Here is a 27,533-nt window from a genome sequence, read left to right on the forward strand (position 1 = left end):
ATTTCATAATATCGTGTTTGAGATAATAAGTTTAATTGTATAGAGTTTCCAGAGACAAATCCTATAAATTTGTTTGAGCAATACCAGTTAATTGGAAACATGTACTTGGGACGGCGACGCCTTTTCATTTTCTCCTACATTGAAATTGGAATTGATCCTTAGAGTTTAAAAGGCTTCGTAATACTAAAATGAATATTTATGAATAAATATATTATCTATTACTTCTATTCTATCAATTGTCTCTTATTGCGATACTAAAAAGGTTTTTAATAAATTAATATCTATAGAAATAATAATATATAACTATTATGTTAAATCAGAAGTAGGATAATTTATAAAAAATAAACAAAACTCAAATACTATATTTATTACAATTTAAAATAGTAAAATCATCGTTATTTATATATTAACATTTTATTAATTAATCACTAAAAATAATATTCTAATCAATCTTAAATTAACACTATTTCTTATCGTACACTTAGTAAAACCGGCATGGACAATTTAGTAATTTATTAGAACAAGGCAATTATTACAAATTACAAAACTAGTATAATTGAACGACAAAATACACAAGACCATGAATATTATAAAAGCAACTAACGACCACCTCTTGCAAAGCCCATACAAAAGTTAGGCTGAGGATGTCGCTACGTCCTAGGGATCTCGGACGTAGCTTCTTTCACCTACTCAAGCCTTGACAAATAATTCGAAGGTAGGGAAAGCTGGTTTTGTCTCATTTCGTTGCAAATGTTCTGACTATAATATGTTTGTCCTTTTTGCGTTTTTAAGCTATTGATCCGATTACAATAAAAAATTGGCGAGTTGTTTTCTGTACTCAGGGAGAGATACAATGCCAAAAAAAATCTTTGTCTTTGATGATTATACGTAGTAAATAAATAATAATAAGTATAACGTAGGTATACTTTTTGTCTTGTGACTCGTGACTTAATGTCTACTATTCTCGTAATTAGTTGTTAATTTTATTTAAATCCTTATTGCATGCGGTGTTGAAAACTGTCATAGATATATATACAAATGCAAATGTTAAAAGTTGTTGGTGAACCAAATAAAGGAAAAACAAACGTTAAGATTCGTTTTATTTTAGACCTTTATTGTACCGGTATGAAACCAGGGTGGGTAACAAGTTTTTAGTAATAAAATATAGAATATAATTCATTCAAAATTAAACCTCCCACTAATTTAAATTTAAAAATTCCAAAAAATATTTTTGTTTTTTGGGACGAACGTAGACGACGTTGCTTTAAAAGTAATTATATCAAACGTACTTACAGTTTCGGAGATATCGTGATGAGTCAGCCAGTATTATTTCGCTGTTATAAACAAATATATTATGTAAATTGTAGAGGTGTTGTTTCATCGAAAAACTAAACTAATAAGTGACTTGCTAATAAGTGAGTATATAATTAAGGAGACGTCATAAATTTACTTCAGTTTGAAAACATAAATTTTAGTTTTGTATGTGGCGTAATAAATTTTAAACTTCGAGCACCTGCCCTAAACTGATGGCGATGAACTGTTTGCGTTGCTCGCATGACTCCTTTTGCGACTTATTGTTTGAGCAATTAAAAAAAATACAAATGAAGTACTCAGAAATATTATTCTTTAAATTAAACAATCGATATAAATTGAAATCTGTTTTTATATTATGTATATATGTAAGTTGTATAAAAAATTGAGAGCGAATGTAGACTAGTGGTTGATATGAGCACATGAGCATTTGAGTGTAAAAGATTGTGTGTATATGTAATTATTGTATTACCAGTTATCTATATATATAAAAGCGAAATACCACTCACTGATAAATCATGAAATCTCAGAAACTATAACACCTGCAAACTTGAAATTTTGCAGGGAGGTTCCTTATAGAGTGTAAACAAACGCTAATATTTTACGAAACTCCACTCATAGTGGGCGTAAAATGGGGGTCGGAAGTTTGTGTTTTATAAAATTTGCGTGGATAAAGCCGCGGTTCAGCTAATACTATATAAAAGGTAAATTAAATTAATAAATTTTCCACTATTGGATTTGTTCCTTTTAAGGTGAAGGTTTGGAACTTAAATGAAATGTCAGAATTTTATCCAAAACATGCAGATTTCCTCACAATATTTTCCTTTACCGATGAATTCATGGTAAATTATATTACAACTAACAGATATTATTTTAACATAGTTATCATACTTGTATTTATATGTGTATACATATATATATATATATATATATATATATATGTATGTATTATAAATACCTGTTAAACTTTTTATAACAAATATAACTAACTGTAAGGAAGCTGCAGTATCGTAAAGTATTAATGACATCGTTAGAGCGGCAAAACGCTTTCCAGTTTAGTCGTTTGCCCGATAATCGAATACATAAATCACAATAAAACTCACAGCAGGGTGACGCCATTGTTGTAATTTATGGGTCTGATGTATCCATAGTACTATTAGAAAAAGGATAGTGAAATTAGTTGGAATTATTTATGATTTATCCAGAAAACTAATACAAATAAGGGCGTAATAAATTATTTTAACTTTCTTATACAAAGACTTTTACTTGGTGGTGATAAGCTGGGTTGATACCAAAACCTTTATCAAATATTTTACTGCTAAACAGCAATATTGGCTTGCATGGTGAGTGAGCCAGTGTATCTACAGGCATAACACCTTAGTTCCCAAGTTTGATGGTGCATTGAAAATTTATTGATTTAATAAAATTGTAAGTTTAAATCTACCATAAAATAAATTATTAAATATGAAATATCATTAAATATATCTTTATTAAACAACCTTATAGAAAATTAACAACAATGCTGCTTTATCAACAAATTGTACTTAATAGTATTAGTCTAGAGTTGGATTCGCACTTGACTAATTTATTTTAATGAAGTGTAGACACAGCTTTATATTACATTATATCAAAGGTAACGTTTAGATTTTTTTATCCAATAAATCATGAATATTCCTAATAAACGTTCTGTAGTAAGAAAGTTATTCAGTAAAATACTACTAAATAGTTATAACGCAAAGTTTTCAATGTTTTTGTTTGAACATAAACTAGAATACGAACTATTAGACGAATCTTCCACTTCCTCCACACTTTCGTAGCTTGGAAGCAAAAATGCAAATTATAACAATGCAAGCACCGGCAACTTGACAGCGCTAATAAAAACTTGGCACCGTTTGAACTTTTCCTTTGAATATTCATAGCGTAAACTCACTCGGAAGTTTTTGGTGAGAAATTATGATAATAATTTTACACTAACTTCATCCGTCTTCGCTTGGCTTCATAAATAGCGAGTTGTATTACAAACGATAGCTCTGTGTGGTCTGACGCCGAACTCGAGTTTCTTAATTAATTACGACTAAGATGTTACTGAGGACGGAAAACAGAGGAAGACAGAACGTGACTCGTGAATTCGTTACTTATTTTTAAATTTTCCTACAACTCTAATTTGCAATTAGCTTAGATAAATATGCATCTATTCTTTTAAATAAAACATTTTAAAAATATTATTAACTAAATTAATTATGATTTCTTAAAATTTCGAATAGTTTTAGCTGCATGGTATTCAAAGCCCGAATGAATTTGCAATGCAATATTTTTTGTGACGGGTTATATAAAATGTATGAATCGGTTGCAGGCGGATTTTTGCGGTGCGAATTCTTTTAATACATTCAATTGCCGTTAGTGACATTAGTTTCAATTTTTGAAATTTTTATACTTAATAAATATTATTAAGGAAGAACTATTTGTTATTTATCTCAACGATATTATTGAATTTTTTTATGTTTAAATTAATTGAATGGCCTTAGAAGCACGTATAAGTGAAAATGCTTTTAGTGAATCACACTATTGCGTGTTGTACGCCGTAAACGTTATAGCCCATATTAATAGGTCATAGAACTCATAGATGTTGTTTATGTGTCTGTCTCACACTCGAAGCAATTTCGATACATGTTGTACATCCATCCAATTATTTGTTATATGTATATCATTTGCGTCCTAAATTATATTAATTATTATTTTTTTATTTATTAATCGAATTATAGTGTAATATTAATGGCAACGTTAATATAAAAATACAATATTGTAGATTAATCAAATTAGGTTTATTTATTTTAAAATCATATAAACGAGCGAGCCTTACAGTAATCATATATGATACATCTGATATCTATCCTTGGTAGTAAACAACGTTGTCATTATATCCTGGGTTTGGTAACATCTGACAGCCAACACTAGCACCGCGCGAGCTCATTGGTCAATTAGTTCTGTTACTCACTTCCGTCCCTTTTCACGAAATCAATCACATACTACAGGAAAGAGATACAAAATATAACATATTAATAATATGTAGTAAATAAATGTAACTTTTAATTTATTTTATATAATAATAAACAATAAATATTCTATATATATAATAACAATATTTGTACAAACACAAAGATGATCTCCATTTGAAAATCATGAAATATCCGTGAAGGCGACTCGGGTCAATGAACAAGGCTAACATTATTACTGCTGACGTTTCGTTGCGAATTGATCGCCGGAATACTCATTGTTCGACTATAATGGAATTGTGTAGCGTACAATTGTGATCCTTGATTAGTTTTATAAAAAATGTAATGAAACAAATATTATATTGTATATCTGTATAATATTTACTAAAATACATTCGTAAATTGAACTCTCATTATTAAAAAATAATCTCATCGTTATACATCATCATTTCTTTGATAACACCCAAACAGCTTTAAAGCATGTTCCCGCAATTATAACATACAAAATTTAAAAATTTTAATGACTAGTGCATTAAAATTTTAGGTGAAGTTTACGGCACTACGCAAATTTAAACTCAGACAGCATGCTATGGAGCTTATGTCCGGAATATCCTTCAGCGATAAAATGAGAATATACAGACAGGTAGCAAAAAGTTGTTTGAAGTAAAAAGGGTTATCATGTATGTCAAAGGATTGATAGCCGTTGAAGAAGGCATACGGGGCAAGATTCAGGTCGAAGAAGAATATCTTTTCCAAAAAACCGGACTAACGCCAATGATATAGGAAAATTACTCGTTCATTATTCAGAGCTGTGGCATCGAAGACCGAAGTTGCCTTAATATACACCGACCTTCAAAAGAAAATGGCATTTTAGGGCATTATGAAGTAGAATGGCAATAGTATACTGGATGTGAAAGACAGAGAGCCGAGAGCACAATTGATCGATTAAGAAATATTTAAAATTGTCTTAAAAACTTCACCCATAAGGAATCGGAGAAAAAAATCAGTGGAATTTTGACAACTGAGCATAATAATTAACTAAACCCGTTATACGTACGAGTATCACCTGTGACCTCATTACATAATATTTGATTATTTTCATAGTTCCTTATTATGTTTGAAGTTAAATAAAACATTATGACTCTTTGCGAAGTTAAATAAAGTGCATAAATAATGCTAGTATAATATGAAATTGTACATTTGTAATGAGTTCTGAAAATAGCCATTTCCTGCCATATTGAGCCATTAATGATTCATAAACATATCGCATGAAACGCGGTCTATTATTAAAGTCTCAAAGAAATTGGCGTACCAATAGTCGCTTGGTGTTTAAGATAATAACGCTATTACTTTAATGGCATGTCGCAGTATTATAATTTAGTATCGCATACTTACATCGGGATTGGAGTAATAATATTTTAAATGTAATATTACGATGACTTATTTAAATAAAAAAATGTATTAATAAAATTTATAAATGCATTAAGGCCTTCAATGACTTGGTATAAGATTGATAGTGATTGGTCATTAAAATATTAGATTAAGTTATTTTTTATTTATATTTTTTTAACACAATATTATGGTGATAAGTGAGTTTACTTGAAACTTTCTATGGGTTTATATAGTATTTATCCTGGCCGAGCTACAATTTACCTGAAAACTCGCTTCGGTGATATTTAAATGTGCAACAGCAGCATATAATTGCAGGTCATCAGCGAGGTCTATTTAAATATGTAAATTGTCAATAAAGTCATTTCAAAAGTGACGTAATATCGTGTTTTTTTATCTCATCTCATTTCGTTTTTTTTTTTTGGTTCCTACAGTTACTAAATAATTTATATTTAGTCAACTATTTTATAATGCATTTTTAAAATAAATAAATTGAATAATATTTAATGAAGTTAATAACAGCAACATAAATGTATAAACTATCAAGTTAAAACGTTACTATGTTACGTGAAAAAAAAATGAAATAAATAAAATTAAGTATGTATAATAATTTATAATTTTATGATTTAAATGAACACTTCAGTTTCATTAAAATAAAGAATTGTTAAGAAAAAGTGATTTATAAACATATTAAACTGTTTCACAATCCTTGCGAGCAGGTCCTAGCCAGCAGTTGCTCCACATCAAAGTTAAAAATATCCTGGCGCATTACTTTGACTGTCAGAAACACCGTCTGGGACGTTCTCTGCTACGTTCCTTGCAACTTTCATCTCATATATTTGATCTTTTGCTTCGATCTTGCTTTGACGTGCATGTAAAAGTAGACCTTTTCGATATATATTTGAATTACTTTTTTTACATTAGAATTTAAATTCGTTTTATTCTAGAATTTATTTAAGGTTATCTATGCTAATAATATTTAATTTTGATTGTACATTTATTTTTTCAGTTTCTTAATATGCATGAGTTTTTAATATGATTATGAAATCGAATACGAAATTACTTGTATGAGACAAAGAAAGGTATCGAATCAAGACAAAAATACATCATCACTAATTTAAAAACAAAACAGTTTTGACAGTGACTATATTGGACTTCAGAATCGTATCTCTTGCGTTTTTGCCTATTGTCTCAACGTATTAAAAATACATATAAGGTTGTATGCAGCAAAATGGGGTTCGGGTTTAGGTCCTAGTAGTATAAAAGGCCGCAAACGGACGTTCCTTTTATTCAGTTTCAAAAATGAGAGCGCAGTTCGGACTCGCCTGAGCTTGAAGTATTAAACATTCGAGAGAAACAAAGGGGAATGTAGGAAGATTTACGAACATTTTACAATGCTATGACATAGCATCCATTTGAATACCCTCTGAAATTAGGGCAGGCATTTAATTAAATACAGATTATTGTTATTTAACAATGTTTTGTTATTTATAAGCTCTTATTTTACTTCAGTGATGAATGGATGGTAACAACTTAGTCGGACTTGAACAAAGCCCTATTAGACAACAACCAATAAAAAAAATGTATAAAAAAAAATCTTATATCAGTTTCATCCAAGAATTGGAGCTTAAATTTTACACACTTTTAGTACTGACGACAAAACAAATCGGTTCTTATACTTACTTTTGAAAATATATTTTTTGACGTTAAGTCAACTTATTCTTTACCAACTATTATTGAGAGATAGCGTATAAGGAGAATTTATTAAGTAAAAAAAGATAAAGCCCTTATAAAATACGATGTAAATACAATATACAATGAATACACGCGGATATAAGAAAATAATGAGCTCTACAGGGAAAAAGTAATGGAAAGCCATTTCTATTGTATTTCTTAATCTGTGATATCCATAGTGACCGAAAAATTCTTATTATGCACAAAATACTCTTTTCATAATAAACCTTCGTGTAAATTCAATATTTCCACAATAATAATTCTGCAAACATATACATCAACAAATAATGAGAATTCATAATTAATTAAATACAAATTACCTGAAAGATAATTCTTCTCGGAAGGATCTACTTTTCAGACCGGTGGTATTTTTACACTGTAACATGGCGATTTAGAAGTTCTTTTACGCGTGTCTATTAAAATAAAGAATATTTCGATCTTGATTTCAATAAAACGTCCTAAATACTAATAATGAAATTTAACTTATTGCATACATGGTTTTGGTTTTACAATTATTAGATTTTTTGAAAGCTAGATAATTAAAATAATAATAATATTAAATTAGTTGAATGATTCACGGCACCTAAATTAAGTAACGTTCAGATTTATAATTCCTAGGTAATCTAGTATTAAATTAATAGCTTATGCCGTCACGCCGATCCAATGCGGGGTGGCGAAAAAATATAGGACAGATATTCATATGACATATGCAAGTTTCCTAACAACAGTTTCCTTTGTGGCTGAGCATGAGATGAACTATGAACACAAATAAAGTCTGGTTTTTTACCGGTTCACACCGGTTAAGATCATGCATCGTTCGTTATTATACGTACGTAATGTACACTAATATTATAAATACGAAAGACAACAAACAGACAAAGTTAGTCTGTTATCACTTCACGCTTCAACCGCTGGACTGATTTAGTTGAAATTTGGTAAGGAGATAGTTTGAGTCCTGGAGAAGTACTTTTTTTGATCACTTTTCCAAGGGGTGAAATGGCGGTATTAAATATTAAAAAAAAACTGCCTTCTTGACATTACTACACAAATACTTTTATTAAATAATTGTTATTGCTTATCACTCAATAGTTCACGTCTAATACTGTCAATAAAGGTTTTGTTACATTACGAATAATTAATTTAAAGTTCTTTAAATCATATTAAATACAGATGTTATAATTCGTTGTGATATGAAGGGCAAAAATATTTGATAGGGTGCATCGGAATCACCTATTTTATCCGTATTTGAATTCTACTTAAGCAACAAAGACAGGATTACGCCTCTTGAAACACAGCAGCTTGTGTATATTTGCATAAGTTATTTGTGAACGCGCACTCGGCATATTGCCGTGAATATTTAATGTCTTCACTGCTTCCTTCACCAAAAATATTTCTTTGCGGTAGAACACTATTCAGCAAACTACGCCGGTTGAATAAAATTTGTATAGAAAATGTATGTTACTTCACTGAAAAAAACCTTCATGTACTGGGATGCTTTTAGCAAAATCACGGTATCGCGTGTTTTATATAATAAAAGTAGAGCCTTTATAAATAACCGTAGGTTTTGTAATGTAAGTCATCTGTTGTAATGAATAACAACACTTTTATATTTTTAATGTTTTCCAATATCATTCCATTTTTGAATATGACAATTAATAATTTTGGTTTTACATAGTTAGATAAACATAAATTAGGTACGCTTACAGAAGAATTAAAATCTTAATAAAATCGACAGAAATGTTTGACTCTAATAATATACGTTATTGCAGGTATTGGTATATGTGTGTGCAACCCTTATGTACTTTTCTGTACCTCTTACAATACATATGTAAAATATCATGGTGATCAATATAATTTGATAGTCATTTTATATAAGAAAGTCATAGATCAATACAGATAAACCGCGATACCCCTTGAATAAAATACGTTAACCGTGACCTTAAAACCATTAAAATTTTGCAGTGATTATTTGAATGTAAATTTAATTCACGAATCATCATCAAGAGAACATACACATAGTTTCCAATCTCACGAGATAGATTATTATCTACCAGTATTCACAATTCTATGGTCATATATAAAGATATGAAATGAAAGGTTTTTTGAAATGTAGCGCCTTTAGTTAATCCCATCACGTCTCCAGCTATTTACTTTTAGTTTAAAAATAAATGGTATTGCTTAAATACAAAACTTATGGTTTTGTCACTTATACATAGTTATATTATATTTGATTATAGATAATAACGCTGATCGCTGGCCTTATATATAAACCCTAAATCGATATAAAATGAAACAAGATAAACTGGAACCGACGTAAATCCATATAAAACCGTGAAATGTTCGAAAATGATTTATAGTTGTCCCGATCTGGAGGCTTTGAACAAAAACAGATTATCGAAATCCCTGTTATACCCAGCAATCGGCATATCGGTCGGATATTTGGATCGATCTAGACATACCTTAAAAAAAACTTAGGATGTTTATTTTTACTCAAATAAATGATTATATTTCAAAGATCGAGATTGTTGAGTGTTTAAATCAGATACGTTTTAATCAACGAATACAAGTTCGAACTAGGTCGGCGTTTTTTTGCTGAATTTATGTTTATATTTTTTGAGAAAGGAACTTAATGAGTTCGATTTATTTGTGCCATGTGTATTACACCGAATTAGGAGGTGGTGGTTTAAGCTCCAGTAGAGAAGAGGAGGCTTTTATCCATTGGGATTGTTATAGACAGTCAATTCTTAGAGGTACACATTAGCTATATTTTGTTTTAATATAAATGTTCCTTTTTTAAAAATTAAGAATAAAGCTTAAGCCATGATATGATTGAACCGATTTGCTTACTTAAGTTATTAAGAAATTCAGTAATTAATGGGAATCTTCTAATTTCATTCGTTTGGCTTTTATATTCGAAGCTTCCCAATTAACTTTTAAAGACACAGACACGGTTTTTGTCTTTGGACAAACATAAAACACTTTTCATGTCGAATAAAAAAAAAAGGTAGCCAAGGGATATTGGAAAAACTGTATTTCCATGTTCAAAGTCGATGGAATATACAAAATCTCGACTATTAAAGAACGGACTTTAGTTCGTAAAATTTTTTGCAAGCAGAGAACTTTTATTAAATTTTGTTTGTCAGTCAGTGAGAATTTTAAAGCAAAAAAACTTAAAACGTTCATAAATTTTTAAAATTTCAAAGAAATATACTAACAATATCGAGGTTATTTAAATACGTATATAATTGCTGACTTAAAACATTTGTTATTAATTAATGTTAAATATCTTTTACAAAAACGGTTATTTGCATATTAAAGATCCTTTTGTGTAGAATATTGGCATAAATAAGTGAGTCGACCTCGAAAAAGAAAGCAGACATGTATTGTTTGAAAGAGACTAATTTGACGTTTCATTTACTGTGAGGCCTTACATTGAGTCTTTTCACAAACTATTGTTGAATAAAATTGTAAAAATAAATAAAAGTAACAAAAAAGTGGAAATATTCGATATTTTACATAAAAGAAAAACTGGTAATGACGTAGATACACCCGAATTGTTAAGTTGGAATGCGTCATATGATCAATAAATTTGATAAACGGAAGTTAACGTACCGTACGGACTTTGTGGTAGGATTTTGTGCAAGCTCGACTGGGTACGAAACCGCCCCGCTCATCAGATATTCTAATGTCAAAAAGTATTACTTAGTATTGTTGTATTCCAGTTAAAAGGTCGAGTGAGCCAATTATGCCACAATATTAGCTCCTAAGGTTGGTAATGCATTGCCGATAAGAAATGGTTAATATTTCTTACGCCAATGGACGGTGTGGTAACTTACAATCAGGCGACCCATTTGTCCACCCGTCTACCTTATTAGTTGCATACACTACATGCAAATATAAAAAACAACAATTTTAATAATATATATTTATAACAATTTAATAAATAAATGCACATTATGTATATATTTTTTTTCTTTCTTAAAACTATTACACGTAGCGTTATGAGACTAGCCAAATAATGCCGAATAATAGCCAATTAAAGCCAAGTAATAGCTTACTAATTCTTTTGAATTATGTTTATGTTTCCACCTTTTTTTCTTTAATGCCCAATAATCCAATGATAAACTGTGACTTGAAGCTTTCCGATTCTATTCCAGATAATATTGCTATATAAATAAATAAAGAAGACAATGGTTCAACATTACATATATTTTATAAAGATTTGGAACGGACTTGTAAATTTCATTTTCATACCTGTATATTACGATCCTATCTGATATATCCCTGTCATAAAAGTATGAACTCGCAAAAAAATCCGCTCGGCATAAAATATCGACATCGTTGTTTTGTTTGTTTCATGCATTTATTATATGTGTATTTTATGACATTTTTTTTATTAAAACGAGGATGAGTGCAGTTTACATTTAAATAACAATACTGGAAGAGCGTTGGAATTAATGTGTAGTTGAAATTATTAAATATATCTTATGAGTTCACTTGTTCTAGGTGTTGGTCAAGCCTGTCTGGGTAGGTATTATACGCTCATCACTACTACCGCCAAAGAGCAATACTGTCCTTTTATGTACTGATTCATGCTCCGGCTTAATGTATAACTGAGCCGGTGCAACAACAAACTCTACTGACATAACATCTTAGTTCCCAAAGTAGCCCATTGACAATGTAAAGAATTGTTATTTCACAGTACCAATGTAATGGAGAGTGGTTACCACTTAAAATTAGGTAGTCCATTTGATAGACTATCTATCTATCTTAAATAACAAAAAAAAACAAATATGGAGATTTGGCGACAGTACGTCGCATGAACTAAGAATTTGTAGCAAGAAAATGACCAAATTTATAATTTTACGACGTTATTACGCGTGACCGCTAGTCCATGACATTTTAGGTCAAGGAGGGATTTGCTGAGTAGCATTGGCATTATTTCATTTCATAGCCCAACATTTTCGAAACAATATTTGGATATATTTTATCATATTTGTATATTTACATTTACAATTCTGATGGTTATTATTGATGATATAAATATAAATTTAGATCTTGTAATATTATTCTTACAAAATATGTTTTTCATATTACTCCTGATGTCACCTATATATACTCCATTGCTTTTAGTTTGCTATAAGTAAACATTTGCATTACTGAGTTTTGTATCCAATTAAATATATTTACTGAGAGAGCTTTGTGCAAACCCATCTGTTGGAAGTTATCACCTACTCATCAATTTACAATTCTAATTTATTGTTCTACAGTATTCAGTTTGAATAGTAGGTTCGTATGGTTATAATTAAAGGCATAAAGTATTATAAGCCGTGGTTGGTAGGAAATTGATGGTAAAGTGTGACTTATATTATTATAAATGCTAATAAGTATCCAGAATTTAATAAAATTAAAAAAAAAGGTTGTATGTTCTTGATCCGTACAGAAGTAGACGAAGAAAATTAACGTTCGAGTAAAATGTTTGTGAGTTTTGTTTTGTAATCGCCTAATTTATTTATGTTCGGAGCCTCATTCAGAATACTCTTATATATTTTCTTAGAGAATATAGAAATACTTTCGTTTAAAATAAGTCGCGTTCCTATTATTTAGGGTAAAAACGGAACAAGCATTTTGAAAGATGCCCCGAGGGTTACACGGACTGAGCAAAGTTTTGCTATGCTTCAGCGCTAGCAATCTGTCACAATTTTGTATTCGCATCAATTGTTGAAACTGAGATATTTCCCTTATATAAGAAAAAAAAAAGACATTTGACAAGTAATAAACATAATTTTTAATCTTTGCAAAAATACAGATAACATATATAAAACTAAGAAAACCTTATCTCGAAAATTATATTATTTTTAAATTAAATTATATGTTTTTTAAATACACATTAATTAGATTAACGAATTACGAATTTAAATTTATTTTTACGTAATATTAAAAAAGAACAAACAAAATGTTTGCTAGATAATAATGTTCTTTATTTGGATAACCATTTCTATTAAATTATATCTAACTTGACGCAAATATAAACAAGTTCATTCGGTAATTTTCGTCGACAGCCGAGCGTGTCCGAATATCTTTATTTTGTTCGACGAAACGACAGTCACGTAGCGGTTCAGTCGCGTCGTAGCCACCGTAGCGCTTAAACGTCTACGTAAATTCTACGGAGAATTATCGTATCGTTCAATACCGAAAGTCTATATCGATGTTTAAGATTTATTTATAAGAAGTAAAGTGTGTAAGACATTATAATAAGTGCAAGTTTAGTATCTATGGATATATTTTCGTCAAGGTAAGTTTAAAATTAGATTGCATTTTGACACTACAAATATCGTTGTCGAGTTATAAAACTTAATTTGACATGAAATTGAATGACGTCATAGGTTTTCTTTTTTGCTAGAAACAAGTGCATATTAAATTGATGACATTATTAAAATAAGCTATCGTAAAAAAGATTACAAGGTTTCTTTTAACGTAGTACTCGAGTTTTTTCAAATAATATCTATTTTGTTTAAATTAATTCTCACTTATCTGAACTATAAATAACATTCAACTTATTTGAAGGTATTGAAACGTCAAATACAAATATAATACCGTCTGTTTAACATCGGTTGAAATCTATTGTATAGGGAATGAGTTAATTAATTGATTTCAATGGCGATGACGTTGGCCTTTTACAGTAAGATTATTGTGCTTGAATAAATGGCAATTAGAATATTACAAGTAATAAAGGAGTAATTTAACAATAGCGCCTTAGCGTAAATTATAATATATAGTAAAACTTCATTTTATTTTTCCCTTTTTTAATGTATATAAATAATGTTTTGTATATCACTGTTCTATATTTATTTCAAAACCTTATATTTTATTTAACGAGGTAGGCTTATGAGTTTGTTTATGTAGACATTCATTTACGTAGGTATTTCTGAGTAAATCTTAAAACCCATTTTCAAAGGAATTAAAATACAATTTATATCGAGCCTTTCAGGGACAGTACGTTTGGTACAATAGTTAGGTATATTTATGACGTCTATAGAACAGTAATTTCATTTATTAAGCAATGACTGAGCTGAACTATATTCCAATATATATGATTGTAATCAAGCAAATTGATTTTCTCATGAATCTAAGAATTTATAACACTTTTAAGTTACGGCTAGGGTAGTTTTAAATATTCAGTACCACTGATTCTGGAATGACCTTCCTGCGCCTCTGCGGATAAGTGTCTGCGTTTACAATTAAAAAAGTAACATCTGTATCTTTTATTAACATTAAACTTTGGTATTTTTTTTATTAGTTGTTTTTTGGATGCATATTCTTCTGTTTCGCTGTTAATATTGCAATTTGTTTTATTACATTATAATACTAATTACCTTTTTCCCGAACTTGTAACATAAATTCAAGTTTTAAGGAAAACAATGATAATGATAAGCTGAATCCAGAAAGTAACTTTTATATTACCTTATTTGTTATATTTTATTTAAATAATAATGATTTATTGAACACAAGTTGCTGCCTACGGCTTTCATCGTTTTAAGGTTTGATTGTTAGGTGTTAATTGTAAAAAAGAAACATATATATTTCCTTGGGATTCAAACTTTCTTCCCACCAAATTTCATTGGATTCTGCTCAGTGGTTTTGCCTTGAAAGGGTAACAGACAGAGGGAGTTTATACTTATAATATTATTAGTAAATAGATTTTCATTAATCTCTTCGGTGATTTAAATATCTTGAAAGAGTACAAATTCATTTTATCCACTTATATTGATGTATTCAGTGTAAAATATCAAAGTACACAAAAAGTTATTTGGATAATCAAACGCAGGGGTTGGGGTATTGTCCTGAATGGACTCGAATTACATAGCATTAGGGTTCCCAGTAATTAATTACACTTCTGTTGCCGATGGGGGCGAGTTATTGTTGCTGATACGATCTATTGTTCGTATTTATTTAATTTGAAAAACTGTTATCTTAAAATCTCTAATTTTACATCAACTTTATTCGTTTCTAGAATTTACGTTCTGGGAATTAATTGGCACAATTCTTCGTATTTATTAAAGTATATATTTCTATGTTTTAACGATAGAAAGCGATTTGTCTCTACAAAAATGAAATATAAACAATAAAATCTTATAGAGATGAATATCGAATATTATTATTGGATATTAAAATAAATTGATTCTACGTTGGTTTTAATGCGGGATATTTTACTTTAATCGTTATTATTAAATATTTTCATGGAATTTTTCATGGATGTTTCGTTAGTGAAAAAAATATATTCTTTACGAAGATTATAATAGCTTTCTATGTTTTTAAAGGAAAACAACAATAACACTTTCAATAGTAAGCAGACGAGTCTATTGATTTTTAGTTATATTTCTACATAGTTTTAATAAACCATCGTTCTCTATCAACCCTAAACATTATTCAGAAATGTTTTATTTATGAGTGGTAAGTTAAAAAAGAATGTAACAAGACCCCGTAAAATGTATCGATTTGGTTATTTGCATTACAAAAGCCCTCGTGTAGGGGAGCATTAATTTCGGCCGTCGGGTGCACGTGACATTAGGGCGCATCTGTTTTGCACCTACTGCAAATATTCACTGATTGTTTGTACTGTCATTAAGAACCACCCCTCTATAGTGTACGCCGTTATGGCGAAAATATATTTATAATTACAGAATACGAGTGGGGTGAGCTGCTTCTTATACATGTGTTTTCTCGTATGATATTTGATGTATATATATATAATTTAAGCAAATTATATAATTCTTGATTTAAAGATTAAATAAAATTTAAAAAATTTATAAGACAAAAATCAAAAGTAGCGCATGATACCATTACATACATTAAAATTATTTTTATTGGTTAATTTTCAAGTTAATTCTAACTTAATTTCAAATTATACTATTTAAACAATATTATCAAAATATACAGTTAAATAATAATCTACAAAAGCATTTATTGAAATTAAAGTAGAATATTAATATTAGATGAAAAGAACTCTTCGTGGTAATATTTTGGTACAATAATGGCCCAATCTCCCGCAAATAAAACAGGCGAGACTGACCGCAGTAAAATCTGTTAGAACTTGATAGGTTGACTAGGTATATTAAACTTTTTCTCTATAGAAGGATTATAAGGGCCATCTGTCCGAGTTTCACATATCTACCGCCGAACATCAATATGACGATTACGAGATTTGCAATGAGATGATTGTTTTATTTTGCTCATCAGCCTTCACAGCATAAATAGTATTGATATATTTACGAATTTTTTTTGTAGCGATATGTTTCATTCCGTGTAAAGTTTTTGCAATTTATTCAAATTTAGAGGGTGGCTCTCGCTCTCGTATTACCTTTGTTTAAAATAATCATTTATTATTTATTTAGTGCCATTGTAATTACATTCGCGTCGTTAAGTTTTAATTTTCTCCAGCAGTTATTTCCAATTGCGTCATAAAAAGAGGCAGCTGTGTAAATAAATAAATTATGAGTCCCTCGACAGGAGCCGAGTTGAAGATTTCAAATTTAATTCCAGAAATGTATTTGAATTTTATTTTGTTCGTGAATTTCATATGAGTGAAATACTTCAGTTTTCACGTGAAAGCCTTTTACCGTGTTAAATAAAGACCGGGCGCCAAAAAGCGTACGTGCCAATCACGCGTATGCGAGAGCTTTACTTTTTCATAAAATGTTATAGAGAACGGAATTAAATAAAAATCTTTATTACCTTCGTGACTTCGTGTCGATACATTTATAGATATACATTTTAAGAACTCATCAATTTAATCGATTAATAAAAGAATTTTATTTTAGCGAAGACAACAAATACACTAAAAGTTTTATTATTTTGTTTTGCCTTCCAGCTCCGTTTTGATTTAACTATTAGAGTATAATTCTCAATATATTCTCTATTTGTAAATAAGAATAAACATTATATATTTTATTTTGAGGAACATATATTAATTTTCAAAAAAAATATTTTAACTTTAACGCCTATAAGTTCTAAATATTAAATTGAATGAATGTACATAATTCTAAGGGCGATTTTGTTCGTATAGCTTTCATATGTTAATACCCGTTGAGGATATGTAGATGAAGGTTTCCTAATTCATCAATCAAAACGCAAAACATTATTAACGTGAAATAGCACGAAAGTAATGTAAGTTTTAAGAGAAATCGATTTACATTGTTTTTAAAATAGTCTAGTTTTAAGTAAACATTTAATATATTTTCGATATATTAGCCGAGTTAGCACAGTGGTTAGGACCACTTTTATGTGCTTAATTTATGTTTAAAATTCACCTCGTGCTCGGCGGTGAAGGAAAACATCGTGAGGAAACCTGCCTGTGTCTAATTTCAACTAAATTCTGCCACATATGTATTCAACCAACCTGCATTGGACCTGCAGCGTGGTGGAATATGCTCCAAGCCTTCTCCTCAAAGGGAGGCCTTAGCCCAGCAGTGGGAAATTTACAGGCTGCTCATGTTAAAAATGGAATATTTTCGATACGAGAACAATCGTTTTTTTACAAAACAAAGTGCCTGAAACTAATTCGTGAATTCTTATAAATTAAATTCAACATATGTCTTACTTAAATTGAAAATTGAGTGGTTTTTTTTTTAATAAAAATTAATTGAATAACTTCGTCAGAAAATCGCAACTGAGATTTCCGACGAGATAAGAGAATGCGTTTCATAACTTTCCAAGATCGTGCGGGGTAATTGCAAAAGTTTAATTATTACCATTAAGTAAGACATCGCTACTTTCTCGCCTTTTATATAAAGAATGGGAAACTTTATTAATATTACTTCTGTACAACCACAACTAATTGCAACAAATGAGTTACTTTCTAAATATTCATTATATAGAGTAACACAACTATAAGACTAACTACTGAGTTTCTTGCCGGTTCTTCTCGGTCGAATCTGCATTCCGAACCGGTGGCAGCTTCACTTAATATAGTTTGTTAAATTAAGATTCAGAGATGCTTGTAAAAGTCTACTTGAAAAAAGTATATTGTGAATTTGAATTTCGAATTTTCGAAAGTCGAATATCACTATCATTGACACTCACACTCACAAACGACATTGGCAATTAGGGCTCATATTGAGTTAAGATTAAAATTAATTTTATATTGCGTCAAGAAAATATCAGAAATCACCTCCTGGTGAGGAAGTTCGAAATATTATCGTTCTCGGAAAGCGCGTAAAGCTGTTCTAATCTCTCTCCAGTCTTGTCGGCTTACGGTGTCGTCGAACTATGAGTGTGATAGAGCGAAAACACGCTACAGATTTATGCATAATAATACTTTGTGAACGTATTAGACATTACTAGCGTAATTTAAATTCATATTCAAATAAAAAGAAAAAAATTCGTAAGTTCAATTGCCAAAGATTAATATATTTCAACAAAACATGCAACAAAATTACATCTATCTTATATAATATATAAGTCATAATCGACATACTATCAGAAATAACAATTTTAAATTCTTTACTCCAATTGGTATTAATATATATATATATATATATATATATATAATTATATTATGCTACTTGTACGTATATCATTATGTCTTTGAAATATGACAGCAATTAAATACCAATTTCATACCGAGAATTTGAAATAACGTAACTAGATGATAATTAACTATCGGTACAATTAAAGAAATATTTATTTATTTTAAGCGTTTAAAATTTGTCTCTAAGCGAAGAACTTATAACAATGCTTATTATTACATGGATATTCATATTTAAACATAAAGTGTTTGCTGGCTATATATAGGGTTTAATGGTAGCCCTGGGACAGCTCGAAAGGATAATCAATATAATTATTTTTTATAAGTAATGTGGGCCACCTGATGGTACGTAGTATAGTCACCTCCGCTATATCCGAGTGACTGTTAGAAATATATGCCATTCCATACAACGCCATCCTTCGACACTAAGACGAAATGTCCTTTGAGTAGTTATACAATTTCATAACAATATATAACAAAGAATTTAATATAACAGTGTATGATTGATTTCTTCCTAGACGGCCTACATAAAGCACAACCAAGTAAAATGTACGTCAAGACTAACATTATCCAGAAATTGATATTTTTTTACGATTCCTATAACAACATATAACATAAGTCTCAAATTGTATTAACTAATTTCTTCTTACAGAAAGATTCCCAAATACAAATCAAATTTAAGTTCTGTTGTTTATCGGTTCAGGGGAATTATGTCTTGATAATTCAACGAAACTAATTTTCATTACGGACAGTTCCAATTAGCAGCAAATTGCAGTACGCTCCTGTTAAGTGGATATGCAGTACGTGATTGTGAAGCCGTAAACCTTATTGTATTACCTCTGGCATTATGTTCTCCTGGTACGAAGAAGACTTAATGAGCTTAAGGAAATTTCGCAAACTGTGTTTATTAAGGTTTTGGACTATTTCAGTGCAATTTTACTAATATCATTTAGTGTACGTAGATCTCTGGTGGAATATAATTTATTGTACGCATATAGGAGTACGGTCTTGTTACATAATGTCTCTCTTTTATCCTTATGAATTTGAGAAATAAAAGTCTATATAAAGGATGTGAAATTCGTCAAAAATGCGAAATTCCATTGTAGCTATCAACCTAATATTTTACATGATAAATTTTCGCTTTAACAGCAGTCTTTAACTCATTAACAGAAGCGAAAGAATCGATTTCCATATTTTCACAATTTTCATACACACTACTTTCCCTTGAGATATGAAATTTGAAAAATCTTCCCTTAGACCGCATCATCGTTCTATAAAAAAATCTTTTGCAACTTGTTAGATGCATTGGTTTAGGATGTGTCAGTTAGACATTACAAAATGTTATTATGTTGATTCTGGCAATTACTCATCTTCTATTGAATTAAATTCAAATGATTTCCATTGACGTTGACATCGATATAACACAATACACGTAGCTACAATGCTTTCGGTGAAATATATTTGAAATTCCTCGGTTTACGAATATTTTCGCTTTATTGGATAGTGTGTTTTATAAAAAAAAAATACCAATTCGTTGAATTGATTTTTAATTGGAACGAAACTTCGTGAAATATGCGTGTTGCATTGCTTACATAGTTGGGTCTGCTTTTTTTTCCAATATGTTTTCAGCTATTGCATTGATTTTCTAAATATCAAATACTAGCACAGAGCAAATCAATAATTGATTTCATAGCTTAAAATAACGTCATTCGCTGGTAGTACTAATACACTTTGCTGTTCCGTCCTTGTATTTGTTTTTAAATAACTGCTCACAAAAACTTGTAGAGATATATTTTCACACGTTGGAATATGTTTGAACTAAATTAGACCTTTACTTACAGTTATGTCACAGTATAGGGCTTATGTTAACATTTTTTATTACTACTTGCATATCACGTATTAAAGATGTGACATTTTCTCAGCCTATGGTTTTTCAGTTTAATCAAAATGGTATGATATAACGAAAAAATAACCTCTTTACTTGTACAATATTAGATAAACTATAGAATTAGATAATCTTAATACGAAATTGAATAACGTCAATCATTTTGATCACGGGGAAAGTAAAAAACGTAAATCATTGCTTTAAAAATTATCACTTCCAATAACAATAAAATATCCGCGAGTTGAAAATAAATTCGCGGCAAATCCTACTGCAGTAAAAAATATTTTACCAATCTGTTTCCAATACATCTAACTCCTACCGGCAGCTGTCACTGACATGCATTTTTTCCTTCATTTAGCTGACGTCATAAAATATTATTTTAAACTTTTTATGGACTAAGATAGGATAGTTCGAAGCAATATAAAGCTTAGTTGCTGCAACTGCGAGTAGATATTGCTAAATATAATATATTAATAAGTATATTTTATATACAACATACCTAGATTTTATAAAAAGTTTTTATTTTTCTGTATTTCTATATTCCTTTATTCATAAATATATTAGATTCGATTTTCAATTGTAGTTACAGATCATCTTTAAAATACTTTGATTAAATTAGGAAATGTAAAGAGTTTGACATTTATGTTTCTTTTTTTTGCATGTTCACCGATTGTATAGATCGATGAATAGGATTGATTTACTACTTTACTATTTTAAATGGCGGTCGGTCATATATTTTTCACTTGCGTACAATCATAAACCTGAAAAGATTTTAAATAAACTGCCTAAAATTGTGGCTTTCAAGGAGATTCTGGATTACAACATAAAATGTCGATCAATAGTAGAGATGATCCTATCAGGAACAGACTGGCCGCATACCATCCAGACCGGCTACGGAATCCAGTATCCCACGAAGACAAATAACATTCGGAGTCAATCAAGACGTCTGAATCTACGATTTATATTGCAGACAGATATTATTTATGCATATTGCATATGAATACCTCATAAAAACATTATGACGTTGCGGTAATAAAAAACAGGCATGCAGTCAATAACAAATACAAATTAAAGATAAGATACACCAAAAGCAGACATACAACATATCTTTGGAGATACAAATAAAAAGAAAATAAACATTTTTTTAGTAATTTTACATACCAACTCCGCCTACCACTCATAAATACTTTAGTTGTTATCAATCGATTTATACTTTTAGTACAATTGTGACCAGTAATTTAAACAATTCGTGATTACGACCGTTGCTACTCAGTGGAAACAACAGTTTAAGTTTCTGTAGAAATATAATATGGAGCTTCTTTTTTATTACTCAAAAATAGTATATAGTCATTAATAACTAAAATTGAATTTAAGTGTCCTGCGATTAACATTTATTTATAAATTTAGAGATTTTACAATTTTCAAATGAGCTATGTATTATATGTATGTACTCAATATGTGTACTGATGTGTAACTGTTGCTCAGTAATTAGCTATTTTAAAAACTAATCACGTGGGTATATATAAAAGAAATTAACGTTCGAAAATACGAGTACTTTTACATAAATAACTTTTTACACGAATCACGCTTTTATTATAATGAAAGCGTTCATAATAAAAGTGTTTGTAATGCAGAAGTAATTCATTTTAGTACGTCAGTCGCATGTGCTCTCTTATTGGTTATGCGGACGAATATAAAAATATTAAATTTTCAAATTTTATAGTATTGTTTTTACATCATTTTAAAATTAGAAAACATCTTTATAATGATTGAGCAAGACAAATTTGTATGGCTCTAACTTGATTTTTTAAAAAGGGATAACTCTTCAGCTTCTAATCGGTTTTTCTCAGTATGATTTAAATTCCGAATGGGTGGTAGCTTTACATTAAATTTATTGATTTGAAATAATATGAAATAATATTTTAATTATTATGAATCTTGATAAAAAATAAATTAATGTTAAATAATATTTATTAAAAAAAACTAACCAAGAATTTTAAGTGAAATATTTGATTCATTCTTATATTCGCTTATCCAAGACAGTGAAATAACAGGACATTAAATCACGTTGCTATCTACGAAACAGTTCCACTGTCTTGCTTGTCAGACTGTCTACCGCAATGTACTAGTAACTGTCACTACTATCGTCTTGAATGGGATGTAATAGCTTTGGAAACTACATTAAGCGAATTATTTTAACCTAAACACACCTTTGTATATGTGTTTATATATATTTATATACACATGCTCAAATACACTATAAACTCAAAGACACCTAATTAAAATATTTAAAATGAAGTTAAAGTTATCGCTAGTTCTCCCCTTTTTGTATTATTTAAATAAATTTTATATTATTTTTATGTTTTTACTTAACTTTTTTTATTTTTTTAGGCTGTAAATGTTGTTAAAATAATTAATAAATATATTAGATGTTATTGTTTTAGATTAATTACTTCAGCATTTAAAACGACAATAGAACTATACACAACAAAATTCGATTTTCAATGTATGTTAGGATTAAACTAATATTGACGTAGTTTTATGTTTGTTGAATAGCAGCAATATATTTAACAACCAGAGCAATTTAAAACGCGATTTTTATTCGCGATTGCTTGTAAACTGCGAATGGTGGATTCAATTCCATTGTTGGCAATGCCAAACAAACAAATTCAGCTGCGCACTGAAATCTACGGTTCAGCGAAAACTTGTCTGGATAAAAAAATACGATTAAATTTATGTGTTTTGACAGAATTTTATAGATCTAAAATAAACGTTTTAACTTAACTAATACAACAATTGTCTTGTGTCTCCTTTAAGCACTCACTCTTTTCTATAACGTGAAATCTTGTTACAGTCGATGAAGATGAAAACGGTAGCTGATCTATGTGTCGAATTGGCTCATATAAAAATAATTTAAGCAAAGAAGAACAAATGTAATACGAGACGATGGATTGCAAACTGATACACGTGCTAATAGTAGCACTCACAGCACATGTAATTAATGGGAGAGTGATGTGTCCAAGTCACCCTAACTGCGTTTGCAGCGGCACGTTCGCTGTTGAACTCAATTGCAACATCGATGGTAAGTGCACTTAAACGCTTCCAGTTCCAACTGAAGCTATCGAATTACTAAGAGCCTAATGTCTTGAAGTATTGATTGGACAACTTCTCCGGAATTTAGTCAAACAATTTATTTTTCAGGTCGAACCGTGAAAATTAACTTACTACCGAGTACGTATATTAACATAAAATGCGAAAACGCAACCAGTCTAGATTATAGCAAGCTACCAAAATGTGCCAATGAACCGAACACTTTTAAATCAGTCAGTTTTAAAGATTGTCCGCTACCGGATACATCATTTAACGATATATTACGTCAAATTGGAGTATCAAAGACTATGTCACTTATATTTCAAAATGCAAAGAATTTGTCTGGATACTTCAATAGGAAGCATTTTACGGGATTGAAAGATTTAAGAAAACTTCTTCTATCAGTAAATGGAATCACGCATCTACCAGATAATCTTTTTATGGATATCAATAATTTAACATGGCTTAACATTCGCTGCAATAATATTAACCTATCTGAAGAATTATTTAAGCCACTTGAGAGATTGGAAACCTTAGAAATAAGTCATAATCATATGACGAATATGTCCTCGAATCTTTTTTCTCACTTATCCTTGCTGAGAAAGCTGTCTTTGTGGCAAAGTAACGTTACATGGTTTTCTAAAGATTTCTTCACGGGTGTAGATGTGCTTGAAGAATTAGATTTAAGTTCCAACGGACTTAACGAACTACCGATGACAATTTTTAAGCCCCTAAGAAAGTTGAAGAAACTGACATTATTTTCGAACAAGTTCTCAACGCTGCCACAAAATTTGTTTTCGACCAATGAAAAATTAGAAACTGTCATTATTCTTAACAACGACGTTAAAATTAAAACGCTGCCAAAGAATATGTTTGGAAATTTATCAAACCTCAAACAAGTTTATCTTCAACGAAGTGGCGTTGAAGTTATACCGTATGATATATTTGTCAATTCTTCGCTTATAACAAATATATCATTAGCATATAATGATATAGCAGTAATCCCGGAATCAACTTTTAACGATCAAATAAACTTGTTAGAACTGGATTTAAGTCACAACAACTTAAGAAGCTTAGAGTCGAAATTGTTCTCGTCGTTAGTACGACTAGAGATATTGAATTTATGTTATAATTCCATCGAAGAAGTTTCGAGGTAAGTTTTGAATGGGTTATTTTTGCAAAAAGATGAAAGGAGGTTTTAAAATATTTTGATATAATTTGTTTTTTTTTGCAGTGTAACGTTTTCATCTCTGTTAAGCCTAATATATTTAAATATGGAACATAATAATTTGAAAATAATATCATCCGATCTATTTAGTAGCAATAAACAAAGAATGTCAATAACCTTGGCTTATAATCGACTAGACTTTGAAAATAAAGAATTAAAAAATAATTCATGGGCAGTGACGAGATCATCACCTTTTGCTCATACTTATAATCTGAGGATGCTTAATTTAAGTCATAATAAATTCAAACATTCATTCGACGACTGGTGGATTAACGGGCACGAAAACTTGGATATCAGCTTTAATTCCATTCAATATCTCTGGGTACGTACTACCAAATTACAAAATGTAATACCGCTTATTATGAGTTAACAATTTAATACTCATTATTACTTGACAGGGTTATACAAAGTATTCAATTGAAGATGGAAAATCGAATTATGAAGAAATATTAAAAAAGCCATTAAAAGAAGTTTGGATTTCAAATAATCCCTTAAATTGCAGATGCAGAAACTTTCTTTTCATTGACTATCTTAAAGATAATTTAAAGTCGAAGGTGAGATAATTTGCTGTAATTTTTCTTTTACACATTCATTACTATATACTATGTATATATATATCTAGATCTTAATTTTATCTAATTCTTAAAAAATAACTACGCCGATTACATGCCTTTCATTTTTCATATACATAAGTGGTTTAATTTTCTCTTTTGTCCAATTACCAAATTTTCAAGGCAAGAATAGTTATTATTTTGTATTTGAAATCATAGCTGTTCTAGAAAGTTCTAATTAATATAGAGTATATTATTTGTTTTAGGTCATGGATGATACATTAATACATTGTCCGATCTGGACTAGGGAAGCATGTTACCTAAGGTTTATAATATTTATTTCTGTAGTGACTACATCAGTGTCACTATCAACAATCACTCTGATATTGTACTTTATATACAAAAATCAAATAAATTCTATGATAAAAAGGCGATTCAAATATTTTTCAAGACAAGATAACACTGATCAATATAAGAATATACTTATAAAATATTCTGAAAATGATGAAGAATTCGTATTGAAGGAGATCTTACCGGAACTTAAAAATCACAAAAACTTCAATGTTCAAACGAAACTTGTTAAAACCAATTCCAAAGATAATTTCATCAAACATTTCGCGAATGGATCGAAAGAAAACGACACTGTTGTGATAATATTTTCCCCAAACTACTTAACGTCAGCTTACAGCCACGTAAACATAAAGAAAATTCGAGGCGAAATGTTGAAAACGAAAAACACGCTTTATGTATTCACCGATATTGGCCCCGAGAATTCGATATATGCTTTCCTAAAAGAGCAACGAGATCAGCGAACAGCTATTTTGTGGAGTGACCCAAATTTCTGGAATGTTCTCATTTCCATGTTATCGAATGGATATAAGAAAAAAGTGCGATTTTCGCCGGGAATCGATATACGTTCAAAACTAAATACATCCCTCACTTCATCCAAGAGCAAGTTGGCCTCCAACAGTTCATTTACAAGACTGCCCGACTGGCCGGATGTCTACGCTTCGAGTACATTTGCACACAGTCAGGTTTAGTTACGTTATCATTTCTAGTGAGGTAAAGACTGACTTCTTCGCTACAATCAATATAAATCTCACATTTCGTAGTTTCAGATCACGATATAATTTTGTTACGATTTAGGTAACTTGTAAAAACGTGTTAAACTAGGATTGTAAAAGTTATTGTGTAAAATTTTTACGAAGATGTATTTAGCGTGTATGGATTCAAGGTCATTGTAATGTATTATTTTTAAAATATGTCTTAATAGTAAGGTCAGCATCCCAATTTCCTTAAACAATGGTTTAACCTACAGTTCATAATTAACTTCAAAGAAGTGTTACCATTGCGATATAATCAGTATTTAATCCTTAATTTCTATTTCATATGTAAATATATTATGAGAATGTATTATGTAAACACATTTAAGTTTCAAGGAAACTGCATATTGTTAATGAGTTGTAAGCTACAGCTTAAATAAAACAAATACTTTACTTAAGTTGTTCGTTTTATTTTTTACCAAAATTCTTAAACAGTTCGAAAATACAACCTCACCGTGTAAAAAAGATTATTTTAAAGAATCGCTAACACTACAGATCGATACTCATTTACACGTAGTAAAAAAAATGGAATAGTAAGCTGGTCCCTAAAATAACTATAAGTAATAATTTTACACACACACACAAACACACACACATATTGACCGTGGGTATTTCTTGCAATTGTTTTAGTACGACCATTAATTAAAGTATTCGACCAACATTCACTTTTTCCAATTGGCTGTCGGTAAAAGATATATGTAATAATATCACTGACCATTAAA

At 29.8% G+C, this 27,533-nt stretch overlaps 1 protein-coding gene across 2 annotated transcripts in view; it reads left to right on the plus strand.

Annotated features, from left to right (window-relative positions):
* LOC125067219 (protein toll-like) overlaps nucleotides 1–27,139 on the plus strand; it is a 45,740-nt gene extending 18,601 nt beyond the window's left edge. The window contains exons 1-6 of one of the 2 annotated variants that reach the window (XM_047675681.1): nucleotides 13,566–13,722; nucleotides 23,694–23,921; nucleotides 24,041–25,082; nucleotides 25,164–25,479; nucleotides 25,556–25,711; nucleotides 25,975–27,139. In XM_047675681.1, coding sequence (XP_047531637.1) covers nucleotides 23,786–23,921; nucleotides 24,041–25,082; nucleotides 25,164–25,479; nucleotides 25,556–25,711; nucleotides 25,975–26,748 — 2,424 coding nt within the window. In that variant the 5' untranslated portion in view covers nucleotides 13,566–13,722; nucleotides 23,694–23,785 and the 3' untranslated portion in view covers nucleotides 26,749–27,139. Of the gene's footprint in view, nucleotides 1–13,565; nucleotides 13,723–23,693; nucleotides 23,922–24,040; nucleotides 25,083–25,163; nucleotides 25,480–25,555; nucleotides 25,712–25,974 lie in introns of those variants that run through there. The other variant, XM_047675682.1, reaches the window with a different exon arrangement.
* The last annotated feature ends 394 nt before the right edge of the window (nucleotides 27,140–27,533 follow it).

The sequence above is a fragment of the Vanessa atalanta genome, chromosome 11, assembly GCF_905147765.1.
Source record: "Vanessa atalanta chromosome 11, ilVanAtal1.2, whole genome shotgun sequence".
NCBI lineage: Eukaryota > Metazoa > Arthropoda > Insecta > Lepidoptera > Nymphalidae > Vanessa > Vanessa atalanta.